General features: G+C 38.1%; 2 protein-coding genes across 5 annotated transcripts in view; one reads left to right on the top strand and one right to left on the bottom strand.

The window, feature by feature from the left end:
- Positions 1–2943, top strand: part of NADK2 (NAD kinase 2, mitochondrial) — a 46268-nt gene extending 43325 nt beyond the window's left edge. For both annotated transcript variants that reach the window (XM_022599254.3, XM_022599260.3), the window contains one exon: positions 792–2943. In XM_022599254.3, coding sequence (XP_022454962.2) covers positions 792–930 — 139 coding nt within the window. In that variant the 3' untranslated portion in view covers positions 931–2943. The remainder of the gene's footprint in view (positions 1–791) is intronic.
- SKP2 (S-phase kinase associated protein 2) overlaps positions 1–14830 on the bottom strand; it is a 73728-nt gene that overhangs the window by 32473 nt on the left and 26425 nt on the right. The window contains exon 10 of one of the 3 annotated variants that reach the window (XM_089908761.1): positions 1984–9399. The exons of 1 other annotated variant lie outside the window; for it this stretch is intronic. In XM_089908761.1, the coding sequence (XP_089764887.1) occupies positions 9306–9399 (94 nt within the window). In that variant the 3' untranslated portion in view covers positions 1984–9305. Of the gene's footprint in view, positions 1–1983; positions 11115–14830 lie in introns of those variants that run through there. One more of the 3 variants, XM_022599278.2, reaches the window with a different exon arrangement.

Genomic DNA, 14830 nt, shown 5'->3' with positions numbered 1-14830 from the left:
AGCACTATTCCCAATAGGTAAAAACCCAAATGTCCATGAATAGTAGAAGAGATACTTAAATTTGGGTATTTTTGTACAATGCAAGTGTTTTCAGACAGCAATGAAAATGAACACACGGCTGCTACAGTTAATAACATGGATGATTTCACAAACATGCTATTGAGCAGAAGAAGCCAGACATGGGCATACCCATTGTGTTCTTCCATTTATATAAAGTTCAAGACTAGACAAAACTATTACTACTACGGTGATTGAAATTAGGGTAGTGGATATGCTTGGGAAGGAGGGGCCGGGGGTAGAGACTGGGAGTTGGGAGTAAGAGCAGTGAGGGAGCTTCTGGGGAGCTGGGTAACATTCAGTTCCTAATTTGGGTGTTGATTACGCAAGTGTGTTCATTGAGCTGTACCCTAATAATTTGTGCCTTTTCTGTATGTTGTACGTAAATAAAAATTTTACATGAAAACAGTTACCTTCTTGCTCGCTACTTAAAATACTTGTAATGGTAATAACTCAACATTCAAAAGCCTATGAATTCCATCTGAACTTGTTCACTGATAAATGTTTGGGTGAATGGAGCTCTCCTGAACATTGAAGTTTTGAGATTTTTTTGATAATGTACCCATGTATTCACATAGTCACTAATTCTCTCATATCAAAGAGCAACTTGATTTTTAAAATCAAGGCCAAATGATCTCTCTGCCAATTTAGATGACAATAAAGTGTTGTAAAGAACCTGTAATTTAGGGTTAAGAAAAGTGTTGCTATTTAATGAGATGTTTCTTTCTGCTTAGGGTTTGTGTTCGTTCTCGTTGTTGGGATGCCTGCATGGTTGTAGATGGAGGAACTTCCTTTGAGTTTAATGACGGAGCAATTGCTTCAATGTTGATCAATAAAGAAGATGAGCTTCGAACTGTGCTTCTAGAACAGTGAAGGATTTCCTCAGATGACAATTTTGATTACTGGAAAAAATAGTTTTACTGTGGAAACAGACTGCCAGTCATAAGGCTACATTTTTTGGTTATTGTTGAGACTGGTTGGCCTTGGGCTCAAAGGTGATCAAGAAAGTGAGATTTGTATTATTCTTCTGTTGGATTCTGATGGAAAAGATATTCACTGTGTAAGAAAATGGATGGACTAAATTGATTAGAATTCGTACCAGTGAAATTTCTATATTGCTTACAGTTGGTTTCCAGGAGTGCTGATATCTTTAAATTTAGAGAGGTAGGCTCCAATAAAAGATTAAATGTTTAAGGTTTGAAATTTAACTGTACAAGCTTTTTTTCCTTCCTTTTCCTCCTGATTTTGTGGAATTGGTCAGACACATCTCATTTGATTAGTATTTTTTTATAGTACCTAAAATTCAAGATTTTTTAAAAGATTTGGTGATGGAGAATTTTGATAAATCCTGACATTGACCTAATTGAAGTAGGTAAATGTGTTTTTTATATGCTAAGAGTTTTCTAATTTCAGAACACAATGATATTGTTATGACTATTGGTTTAAAAAATTCAAACAATCATTTTTGAAATTATTTAGAGATGTTTTCATTTAATTGACTGTCAGGTTAATTTTGACAATGCTGGGTGAAATATATCTGGACAAAATCATGACACCGTTTCAAATGGACAAAATCATGACACCGTTTCAAATGTATTAATTATCCAATAACTATTTTAGGTCTTAGGTAATTTTTTTTTTAATGATTTGAGTGTCTAATAAAGTTCTTCCTTATTTACAACTATCTAACATGGATTCAAAGACTAAAAGGATGAACTAATTAGACATATTCTATTAGGAGTCTGGTAAAACCTTAAAAAGATATTTTCATCTAGTGTAGGAGTATTGTCAGAAAGAAAATGGATTATTTAATAAATATGCAAAACACTTTAGTTTTGGAATTGCCTTACTTATTATCATGGTAGTTTTCACCTAACTCATATTCCAAATTTTACACATTAGCTTTGGAGGATAAAATGTTATGGCTTTTCTTTTTTTCCCGTTATGACAGTTTCTTTACCTAATTCCTGATCTACTTATAAGTAATCCTAGAATTATCACAGAAAGTACCTCTTGCTGCATCATGAGACAATTGGTATTCTCACTCCAGTTATTCAAAGTTGTTTTTTTTTTTTTTCACTTGCTGTTAAAAGCTTTTCTTCAATCACTGAAATATTTATTGAATACCCACTCAGTGCCATGTACTGTGTCAGGTGCTAGATATACATTGGTAAAGTAAACAGACTCTATCGTATAGAACTTGAGTCTAGTGAGCTCAGAAGTAAATTCTGTGAAAGCTAGGATGTATTATAATCAAATCGAGTGCTCTTAGTTCTGGCAGCATTTATCATGTTCTTGTCAAAATTTTTATATAAATGTTACTATACAAAGATAATCTAGGTTTTGTTGTATATCCAGAACAAGAATCTGGTTTTTTTTTCCTTAGTTAAGAGTATCTGCATAGACACTAATAGCAAGGAGTTTACGTGATGCATACAATAAAACTTGGTGTTTTCCCAGAGATGGATCTAATTTCTTGTTTGATTTAAAAATGATATACTTAAGATGCCACTTTAGAAAGAAGTGAAATTCCACACTATAGAAACTCACTAACAGGTTTAAAATACCTTTTTGACAAAAATGCCAACTCCATCTTTAATATCAAGGAAATCCAATTTTCCAAAATGGCACCAGAGATCTGTTTAATATGTAACATATTAATAGGTAACCTGCTATGTAAAATTGTTCATAAGCCATATTTTAAAGGTTTTAAAAATACTTAATGTGCTTCCTTTGTGATATAACTTCTAACATTTCTGCTCTGTGGTGGGGATTTATTTGTAAGAGATGATGAGAGGCAAAGGATGTTTGAATAGCAAAAATGTTTTTATGAATGAGTTAACCTTTTCATGGCAACTACATGTGAATAAAATTAAACCATTGTTATCTTTTCTTTTTTAGTTCATTTCTTTAGCTCTTATGGGTCATTATTGGAAAACCAGATTTCCCAAAAATGTTATATTTCAAGAGTTTTTTCCCCACTACTATGTATTACTCTGTGTGCTTTGACTTCATTCACTGCTAACGTGACACAGTGCTTCCTGCTAAATGTAGACTCTTCAGACAATTTTGAGTTAATATTTTTGATGCTCCATATGTATTTATATTCATGGCCCTAGTAAATCAAATCATATTACATGAACTGCTGAACTAGAAAGAGGAATTGTTTATTTCAAATGTAGTTTATTCTTGTTAACATTAAAAATAACCATGAAGGGGCTTCCCTGGTGGCACAGTGGTTGAGAGTCCGCCTGCCAATGCAGGGGACACGGGTTCATGCCCCGGTCCGGGAGGATCCCACGTGCCGTGGAGCGGCTGGGCCCGTGAGCCATGGCTGCTGGGCCTGCGTGTCCAGAGCCTGTGCTCCACAACGGGAGAGGCCACAACAGTGAGAGGCCCGCGTACCGCAAAAAAAATAAATAAATAAAATAAAAATTAAAAAATAACCATGAAGGATTAGTGTACTGTAAGTCAATAAGAAGGCTTATATAAGTTTTCTACATGAAGGAAGGTATAAAGAGTATTTTTTTTTGTCATGGGCTTTATTTTATGATAAAATTTTTGGAAAATTACTGACTAACCAAGGAGCTAAAAGGAAAAAATAGAAAAGAATGTTTTAAGTGTTAATTTGAATATTTTATAGGATAGCAAAGGCATGGCTTATAAATAATTTTGTTCTCCCGTTTTAAAAAATCAAACATCAACAGTTAAAAAAATTTTTCAAAACTTGGGATCCTGAGAAGACTGTTGAAGAGATCTATCTGAACATTAAACAGCTTTTTATACCAGTAGATTGTGAGTTCACAGGGAGTAGGGATTATGAGTTCTGATTTGTACCTTCTCCCAATGAATACTTGAAAACTGGCATAGCTAGAGAAGAAATTGCCTATTATGATAATAAATAATGGTTTTACTCTGCTGAAACAACATTCTTAGGGAGTCTGTGTGTGTGTGTTGGGGGGTGATGTATGGATAGTTGAAGTAAGTAGGACAGTATTTGAGAAACAGGTTTTTACAAACCGTTTTTTTTAATTTTTTTTTTTAATTAAAAAAAAATTATTTATTTTTGGCTGCGTTGGGTCTTCGTTGCTGTGCGTGGGCTTTCTCTAGTTGCGGTGCGCGGGCTTCTCATTGCGGTGGCTTCTCTTGTTGTGGAGCACGGGCTCTAGGCGCGCGGGCTTCAGTAGTTGTGGCTCGTGGGCTCTAGAGCGCAGGCTCAGTAGTTGTGGCGCACGGGCTTAGCTGCTCCACGGCATGTGGGATCTTCCCGGACCAGGGCTCGAACCTGTGTCCCCTGCATTAGCAGGCGGATTCTTAACTGCTGCGCCACCAGGGAAGCCCTCAAACCATTTTTTTAAATGTATCTCTCCCAACTGCAACTTTTTTCTTCCCTACTCTTATTTTCTTTAAACGATTGAAGAGAGCTTGAATGATTTGTCAGGTTTTCACCATACGAGACTGGTTCTTCTTGGCTTTCACAAGAAAATAATCTATTTAAAATACCTTTGGTAATTAAGCTTTGTTACATAGCTATTTCCTCCTGCCTCAGATCTTTTCTTCAAAACATCTTTTTTTTAATGTCTTTTTTAAAAAATTTATTTTATTTTTGGCTGTATTGGGTCTTAGTTGCAGTGCACGGGCTTCTCATTGTGGTGGCTTCTCTTGTTGCGGAACATGGGCTCTAGGCGTGCGGGCTCAGTAGTTGTGACTTGCAGGCTCTAGAGCTTAGGCTCAGTAGTTGTGACACACGGGCTTAGTTGCTCCACGGCATGTGGGATCTTCCTGGACCAGGGCTCGAACCTGTGTCCCCTGCATTGGCAGGTGGATTCTTAACCACTGTGCCACCAGGGAAGTCCAAAATATTATTTATTGATGAAATGATTCTTCACAAAATCATTCTATTAGGTTGGCCAAAAAGTGCCTTCGGTTTTTAAGTAAAAATAAAAGACACATTTTTCATTTTCACCAAGAACTTTATTGAACAAGGTGTTCATCCTTTTGTTCCACTACCTTCTGCCATTTTCAGGCAACTTCATAATTCCATCTTCCCGAAACTTTTTATCTTTTTGAGCAAAGAACTGTTCCAGGTGCCTTTTACAGTCTTCCAGGAATGGAAATTTTTTCCATTAAGAGAATTTTGTAAAGACTGAAATAAATGGAAATCCACAGGTGCAATGTCTGGTGAATACAGCAGGTGAATCAGAACTTCCCAGCCAAGCTGTAACAGTTTTTGCCTGGTCATCAAAGAGACATGCAGTCTTGTGTTATTCTGATGGAAGATTATGCATTTTCTTTTGACTAATTCTGGATGCTTTTCGAGTGCTGCTTTCAGTTGGTCTAATTGGGAGCAGTACTTGTTGGAATTAATCATTTGGTTTGCCGGAAGGAGCTCATCATAGAGGACTCCCTTCCAATCCCACCATTTACACATCACCTTTGGATGAAGACCGGCCTTTGGTGTGGTTGTCGGTGGTTCGTTTCCCCCACGATCTCTTCCGTTCCATATTATTGTACAGTATCCACTTTTCATCACCTGTCACAATTTGTTTTAAAAACGGAATGTTTTCATTACATTTCTGTAGAGAATTGCATGCGGAAATAGGGTCTAGAAGGTTTTTTATCACTTATGTGGAACCCAAACGTCAAAGCGATAAACATAAGCAAGCTGGTGCAAATGATTTTCAACACTTGATTTGGATATTTTGAGTATGTCAGCTATCTCTCGCGTCGTATAACATTCATTGTTTTCAATTAATGTCTTGATTTGATTGCTGTCACCTTCAACTGGTCTTGGTCTACCCGACCATGGAGCATCGTCCAGTGAGAAATCTCCAGCATGAAACTTCGCAAAACACTTTTGACACATTCGATCAGTCACAGTACCTTCTCCATACACTGTGCAAATGTTTTTTTGCGTTTCAGTTGCGTTTTTACCTTTCTTGAAATAATAAAGCCTAATGTGCCAAAAATACTGCTTTTTTTCTTCCGTCTTTTTTTGTGTGTGTGTGGTTTGAAGGGACTTTTATTTATTTTTATTTTTTTTTACATCTTTATTAGAGTATAATTGCTTTACAATGGTGTTAATTTCTGCTTTATAACAATTCTTCCATCTTCAATATAAAAATGGCTACACAAAAATTCACCAATTTTGATGTCTTTTTTTAAATACATGGTAATATAACAGCTTGCATACAATCTAACAAAATTGTTTCAAATGATGTTAAAGACAACTAAGTGCTACTAGAGCCATCTTATGGAAAAAACCAAACAAACCTTTTGGCCAGCCCAATATTAATCTTTTAAGTATTTCCACTAGTCTTTTAAATGGGTTGTGGATTATCCACTTTACATGAGTAAATAGTTTTGAGTAAAAATGCATTTCAAAAGCCAATGTAATATACACCAATATGTATAAAATAGATAACCAATAAGAACCTGCTGTATAAAAAATAAAATTTTTTAAAAAGCCAATGTAAATGACTATGGCCAGTTTTTGTTTAAAAGACAATATAAATGCATGGTAATGGTTGGGATAGGATACATCCCAGTGTGCCTATTCATTTAAAAATGTATGGCTATGGAAAAAGCCTGCCTTACTGTCTCATCAATCACAGCCCCTGCCATCTGAAGACCTTAAAATATAGTGATCTTAATGCTCAAATGTGCATGGTAGATATTTTGATATTTGGCTTAAGGAATACCAAAATATCAGCATTTTGATAGATTCACTAACACTAAATAAATATTAAAACAAATCCATAAAATAAGTTTAGTATAGGCTTTAGGGCTTCAACCTGTATTGTAAGGAGCTAACCTCTTGGTGAAGAGAGCTTTTTGACTTCCTGGGACATTTGGCCAGGTGGGGATGGGAGAGAGAAGGTTGCCTTTTTGTTTATTCCAAGGTTAGGGTATCCAGTGGAAAGGTGTTTCTTCCTAGTATTCCTGGACTACTTAGTGCCTTTCCTCATGCTCTGTACCTCCCCCATCCTTTACATTGTACATCGTTAGTCAATGTTGGATTGTAATTGAGTTCACCATGATAGAAGGGACATAAGTCACATTACCCAGAAATAAAAATTTTGCATTTGGCCAGACTTTACATAATATCTTGGGAACTTGCGGCTAGGGTATAGGAGAAAAATCAAGGGCCATAGGCAGATGTTAATATCATAAAAAGAATGACAGCCAGATGTTATGTGCCTCTTGAAGGAAGACTAATACTACCTATCAAGTATCTCCTTGCTAAAACAAAAAGCATTGATAGGCAAAGCCTCTAGATCAGGGTCTCTCAACACTGACACTTGAGGTTTTGGATCAGATAATTCTTTATTGTGGGGAGCTGTCCTAGATATTGTAGGATGGTTAGCAGCATCCTTGGTATACAACTGCTAGATGCCAGTAGCGCCTCTCTACTTGTGACAACCAAAACTGTTTTCAGATATTACCAGATGTCTCTCGGGTAGCAAAATCACTCTTGGTTAGGAGCTTTTTGCTGCTAGATCTAACTACCAGTTTATGGAAATAGGGGACAGATTAACATGTTAAACATTATTCCAGGGATTGATCACATCTGCAAAATCCAGAATGTGGAACACTGGACAAACAACCTAGTTTCTTCAGTAAATAAATTGTAAGGATAATAAAGAAGGGGAACTCTAAGATTAAGAGACTTAAGGAAATGTCAATGTCAACCAAATGCAATGTATGAACCATGTTTGGAGCCTGATCAAAACAAACCCGTGTAAGAAAACACTTCCAACAGCTAGGGAACTTTCAACACCATCTTGATATTTAATTTTTCAGAATTAATTCAGGAGGATATCTTTTAGAGGTAGATACTGAACTACTTATGAAGTCAGAGTTCTGGGTTTTGCATCAAAATAATCTGTGAGCCTGTGTGTGGTACGTGTGGGGCGGGGGAGATGATAGATGGATGAGATGATGGATGAAATGAGATTGGCCATGAGTTAATGACCTTTGAAAGTGGATAATGAGGTTCATCATCTTCTCTACCTTTTGCATTTGACATTTTTTATAATTAAAAACAAAAAAGGAAACACAGTGGGGCTTCCCTGGTGGCGCAGTGGTTGAGAGTCCGCCTGCCAATGCAGGGGACGCGGGTTCGTGCCCCAGTCCGGGAAGATCCCACATGCCGCAGAGCGGCTGGGCACGTGAGCCATGGCCGCTGAGCCTGCGCGTCCAGAGCCTGTGCTCCGCAACGGGAGAGGCCACAGCAGTGAGAGGCCCGCGCACCGCAAAAAATAAATAAATAAATAAAAGGAAACAGTACTGATAATATCAAAAAAGAAGCAAAACTGGGTAATAATTAGGAAGAATCACCGTTCTACCATTTGAAGGGACGAATTCAAAAGGAATTAATTCTTAGAAGATCTCTGGGTATAGGGTGAACTATTCAAATAGTTTCCTAATGAGAGTAAAATACACAGTATAAGCTGATCAAGTCTGTATTTAAAAAGTGCTGCTACCTTTTATTGATAGTATTTATCATATTTATCACTTAAATCTCAAATGTTTTATAAACATGTTAATACTTTGAGAGGCACTTTAACCATAACAAGCCTGTATATTCAGCCCCTTGTCAAAGGATTATAAACATTTTAATTTGACAACACATGAAGTAGATGGGGCAAAAAGGGACCATGTTAGGGCTTATTTTTTCATTTTTTTTAAAAACCGGAACTCTTTTGGTTTTCTTTTTTAGTTTTTTGGCTGTGTTGGGTCTTCTTTGCTGTGCGCGGGCTTTCTCTAGTTGTGGCGAGCGGGGGCTACCCTTCGTTGCGGTGTGTGGGCTTCTCGTCGCGGTGGCTTCTCCTGTTGCGGAGCATGGGCTCTAGGTGCGTGGGCTCAGTAATTGCGGCTCGCGGGCTCTAGAGCACAGGCTCAGTAGTTGTGACACACGGGCTTAGTTGCTCCGTGGCATGTGGTATCTTCCCGGACCAGGACTCGAACCTGTGTACCCTGCATTGGCAGGCAGATTCTTAACCACTGTGCCACCAGGGAAACCCTAGGGCTTGTTTTAAAGTGCCTTATTCAGAGGGCTGAGACAAATCCCACACCATACCAAATGTTCATTTTAACCAGAGTACTTAAGAAAGAGAAAGAAAAAAGGAATACAACTTAGCTGAAGTATTCATTTTTATAAAAATGTGTTTTATTTTAAAACAAGTCTATAAAAGTAGAAATCCCGTACAAAAATACAGATTACTCTGACATGTTAGCAAAGTAGCTTACGGCTGGACTTGAGTTTGGAAGTACTGTATGTTTGAGGGCATCCGGAAATCAGAGGCCAACCGGATCCTACCTCCAGCCCTTGTCACTAATCTGTAAACAATAATTTCAAGTAGTATTTAGCACTTTTTAACTACTATGGAATTGAAACCTAATCATTTCCCGTATAACACTACTTTAAAATGTTCTTCCTTAGGTCTGAGCAGATGAGGGCACTTCATACCATTGTTTCTAACATTTGAAAAATCTGATTTAGAAAAAGCAATGTTAATAGAAATGATGAGTTTGGGCTTTTTGTTCCATCTGGAACATACGGGGAGATCATCGATTTAAATAAGAAATTAGTGTTTTGTGTTTTTTAAAGTAGAATTTAATCCTTTTGCTTCCATGTATCATTAAAAAAAAAATCACTGATGCCATCAAAAGGTTCAACACCTGAGCCTTAACTTTTATGCAGGTGCCAGCTGTGCTAACTGCTCTGAAACTGCGTGGAACATACACGTGATTCTGCTGTGTATTGAAAGGAACATGCGGTTCTTCTTAGGGAACTCTAGGTCCAGTAACCTTATAAAATGGGTTGTTTCAATCATTGTGGAAGGCCATTAAAATAAAAAGGATAATTTAAAATACTTGATTCCAGAGTAATATAAAAATAACTTCAAGAACCTCAGTGATAAAGGAAAACAACAGGTAACCTCAGTTCAGCATTCCAACCATTTTAAGAATTAGAGACTGACTGGTTCCTACCACCTTTCTAAAACAAAGCAAGTCACTTTAAAAGCTAAAGAACCTATGTTAACATAATTTGATCATAAAGTCAGAAGTCCACAATTAAATTTCCTCAGCTAATTTAGAATGCTGGGAACACAGTACATAAAGGAGACTTCATTAATGTGCATTAGAGGATGCCCCAGGTTAACCTGTCATAGAAAATTGCCTCTTGAGCCTGTAAATTCTAACCAATTCTATACCTCTGGTTGGCCGGTTGTTTTTTTATTTAGGTTTTAAGGTGAATGACCCGGGGCTATTTGTTTCCATATACCTAATTGCAAATCTAAAGGCAAAGTTGAAATGTGTATTTTTCTTTCTATCCTCAGCAGACTGCCGCAAATCTATGATTCTCATTCTGTTCAGCTTACAATACAAATAGCTTATTATTTTTTGCAACCTACGTCTTATAAAGCAGTACTGAGAAATTAAATAGAAGAAAGTTCAGTTGCCATATAGGCTATGAAAATGATTTGCTGGTGGTGATTTTTAAGCTTGATTCTAAATAGATTTAATAAGAAGGGCACTTGGAAGAGGTGGCTCAAATTTTGCTCTTTAAGGTATCTTGAAATTATAGGCTCACTCTCCTAAAATTTCAAAAGGCATACAGCTTAGGCTCTTAAGGATATAGCAGTGATAAAAGCTTTCCTAGTCATTTTTCAAAAGCAACACTTCATAGTTTTCTCTCCAACGGTTCTCTAATATACTTGTAGAAGGAAGGCAAGAGAAAACCAAGAATAAAAATAGCTGAGCTCTCCACAATTGGGCTTCCTGCCTGCTTTCCCTGTTCAAAGAAAAGAGGAGACACCATCCTGCAATAGATACTTCATAGACAACTGGGCTTCTGCAGTGTCAGTCGGCATCTGATGCCCCATATCTCTTGGTTCTTTTTGTTGCCAGTGGTTGGCCTAGCGATGGTGGTGAAAGGGGAACAATTAATTTGTAGATGAGGAAGGGCTTCCTTTAATAGTTGAAGGGTACTGTCTGGCACGATTCCAAAGACTTGTAGTGTTTTTAGTGTGGGAATTTCTCCGAGTTCACTGGAAAGGAAGAGAGAGACTTTCAGAGTAGCAGTATCTATGGTAACTGTTCCCCTAGAGTAACATGACCCACTTTTTACAATTTGTATTATATTTTATAAAATGCAAACTGAAGACATAATTTGCAATCAGTGATTTGAGAAAATTGTAAAGGTAAATCAAACCACAAAGCACAGTCCATAGCTTGGGCAACACAGCGTAAGGAAACACACAAGTGCATTTTGTTGAATTTCTAATAACTGGAAAACTCCAAGGTTTATTTAAAGTCCAACCATATTTTCTTCCTTTCTCCATTCTTGGTTTAGACTAAAAAGTGTCACTGTGTTGTGAGGAGAAGCCAGCAAGCTAGTGGTGGTAAAAGTAAATGTTTTACTGTGGCATCAGATGGAGTCACCAAAGGCTACATGCAACTTAAGGATATGGACTTGACCTTTATTTGAACTAGGCTCGCCCTCTCAAAAGGAGATGTGAGCAGAGCCGATAACTTCTAAACAATGGTTAATACTCAACAAGTCCATTACATGTGATGAAACCTAACAGTGACTTCATGACGATATTTTAAGGTTATGTGTTGGGTGCAGATAGAGACAATAGACATCTTACTTCTCTACATATTACCATTTTTTTTTTTTTCTGTCACATGTATCGCAGTCCTCTTCTTAGGTATTTCACATTAAGTGAAACACATCTCTGTCAAGAGTGAAATTCTGTTCCACAAAAAAGGGAGCCTGTTTTCCCAAAGTAAATACTCTTTGGTAATGATTCTTTTTTTTTAACCCAGGTCTGTGTGCTTAGAAATTCATCTCTCTGATCTGTATGTGCTCCAGGTTGGGACACACAGTACAAAGTCTCAGGAAAGGGAATATTTAGTTTGGAGTTTCAACAAAATCCCACTGCAGATCGATGAGCACATCAATAACCTAGAATTAGAAGCATCCTTTATATTTTCATATTGCCAATAATTACTTAAAAAAATAAACCTTCCTGATAATAATTGTCACCGTGCCTCCAGTCTTTCTTCCTTTCAGCTTAGTGTATATACCAATGACCAAGGCATCTTCGTAAAGCCTAGCTCAGACTATGTCCTTCCCATGCTCAAAAATCTTTGATACCACCCTCATGTTTTTTTTTTTTTTTTGGACGTGGGCCTCCCTCTCCCGTTGCGGAGCACAGGCTCCGGACACGCAGGCTCAGTGGCCATGGCTCACGGGCCCAGCTGCTTTGCGGCATGTGGGATCTTCCCGGACCGGGGCACGAACCTGTGTCCCCTGCATCGGCAGGCGGACTCTCAACCACTGCGCCACCAGGGAAGCCCCAGCTCCCTCATGTTTACAGAACTCAAAACACTCTGTTGGCCTTAGGCCCTTCATTACTAAACCTACTCTCCCACTCTTCCCACTCCCCCTCTAAGCGTATTTATTCTACATTCAAGAAAGTGTTTTAAACCCCATAGGTGTTTACATACATTAGCTGAAAACAAGAGGAAGGGTAATTTAGAAAATAAAAGTACTATCCAAGTAAAATAAATATGCTTGGTGTTCCTAAGGGGGCGCTAAGATCCAGAGGTCACAACAGACTGAAAAGAAAGTCAGCAAGAACAAACTGTTGTTGTTTGTAAAGTAAGCTAATCTCTGGAACAGAAACAGGAGTGCATGGGTGGCACAGTAGTTAGGAATCCGCCTGCCAAGGCAGGAGATGCAGGTTCGAGCCCTGGTCAGGGAAGATCCCACATGCCGCGGAGCAAGTAAGCCAGTGCACCACAACTACTGAGCCTGTGCTCTAGAGCCCATGAGCCACAACTCCTGAGCCCGTGAGCCACAACTACTGAGGTCTGTGCGCCTGGAGCCCGTGCTCTGCAACAAGAGAAGCCACCGCAATGAGAAGCCCGCGCACCGCAACGAAGAGTAGCGCCCGCTTGCCGCAACTAGAGAAAACCCACGTGCAGCAATGAAGACCCAATGCAGCCAAAAATAAAAAAGTAAACTTATTTTGAAAAAAAAGAAACAGGAGTGTAAAGAAAGGTCAGTATACATAGGTGTTTATACTTATTATCACTGAAGATGATATCAATCCTGTCCCCAACTTAAATCCCTCTTATGTGAAATCTGAGGATGAGAACTTTGTCATAGCCATGAGAATTCGGTTTCTGCGATCTCCAGATTAGCCAAATTGTAAGACATTCTGCAGTGGATAGTATTTAAAAGAAGAAACTACAGGTGGGAGTGACGAGGAATGGCAGATGATAGAAGAGGAAATGTTCTTGCAACAGCACTTCAAAAGAGCTTGCTGAGGAAGGAAATCACACCAGACACTTAGAAGACACTCAGGTGTTTCCATGTGAGTAAGAAGTGAGCGGTGTAAGATGGGATGGTGGACGAATGATCATTCCCAAGTCGAAAAACCAGAAAGTCTCTAAAATTTTAAGGAGAACAAAAAAATAAAAACAACAACAACAACAAGCCTCTTGTATGTGTATCACCTACAACACAGCAGGACACATATGCAAGTATCTCTTTGAAACTACAAGGTAAGAGACTGAAAAGCCAACGAAGGGAGAGTAAATAGGTATGACTAGTTTAAGAGCCATGATTTCTAACTTAAGAAGTATAAAATGACACTGATGTCTTAAAGTGTCTCTAGTTAGTAAACAAAAGGTATTTATAAATCCTTTCACAGGTTCACTGCTTACCTCATCTACATAATCCCATTTTCCTTATAAAATCTTAAATTCCTCAACTACAAATTCTCCTACAGAAGTGATTATTTAGTCTCTCCTAATCTCAGATCACTTTACTATCTCCAGCTTAGATTTCTTATTTGAATGAGAAATACACAATAATTAGAAGGACTTTTGGATATAAGGAAATCAGATCAATTAAGGAGTAAGGGAATAAATACAATGAGGGTATAGGTCCTGCAGACAAAAAAACCTACAGTTTCCCAAGTATTTTAAAGCATTATCATTACAGAAGAAACACATTCAAATTTTATTTTCCCACTTCTGAGATAAGAAATGAAAATTCTTTAGCACAAATGACTTTCTGGAAATTATTGTTGAGGATCCTAGAATTCTTACTATGCATTTCACGGACCTCAGCCGCCAGAATGACTGAAATTGGAGGGCAAGACATTCTACCTGGAGAAACTTTTAAGGATAGGGTACCAGCAAACTCATCTTAATGGATTCACAAGGTAAACCAGTATACTATCTACGTAATGTCTTAAGAAACATACTCTTTTACCTTAAAGTTCAAGGACAGCATCTTTCTTCTGCCTGTCCTCACTCTATTCTGGTGGTCTGGCTTGTCACTAAACTCCTGATGCCCCTGTTTCCCTTATTTCGAGACAATATCTAGACAAATCAGTTACAACAGTGCTGTGAGGGTTCACACCTAGGGCTGTGGCTTCAGGCCCATGCTCTGAACCATCAATTCACACTGCTGCAGATATTACTATGAAAGCGTTATCATCCCACTGGATAAAAATATGTGAAGGCTCACAGCCTCCCCTTAGCCTCTGCTCAAGAGAAAGCACTTGGGTATTCTCTGCTTAGCTTCTTTCTCTCTGGAGAGAAAGAACAAAAGTAAGACACGTGGATAGATTCTCTTCAGAAAAGCAACCAAAAAAGAATGATCACTGCACTCCAGGGCGCTGCACAGGCAATGAAGCTGAAGCCTAGATGGCAAGGACGGGAAAGAATGGTTGACAGAGAAGTC

Source organism: Delphinapterus leucas, chromosome 3 (genome assembly GCF_059928025.1).
Source record: "Delphinapterus leucas isolate spDelLeu-1000000601 "Yukka" chromosome 3, BTC_Dleu_Yukka2, whole genome shotgun sequence".
NCBI lineage: Eukaryota > Metazoa > Chordata > Mammalia > Artiodactyla > Monodontidae > Delphinapterus > Delphinapterus leucas.
The sequence above is the reverse complement of the archived record's forward strand: the minus strand, read 5'-3'. Positions and strand labels throughout refer to the sequence as shown.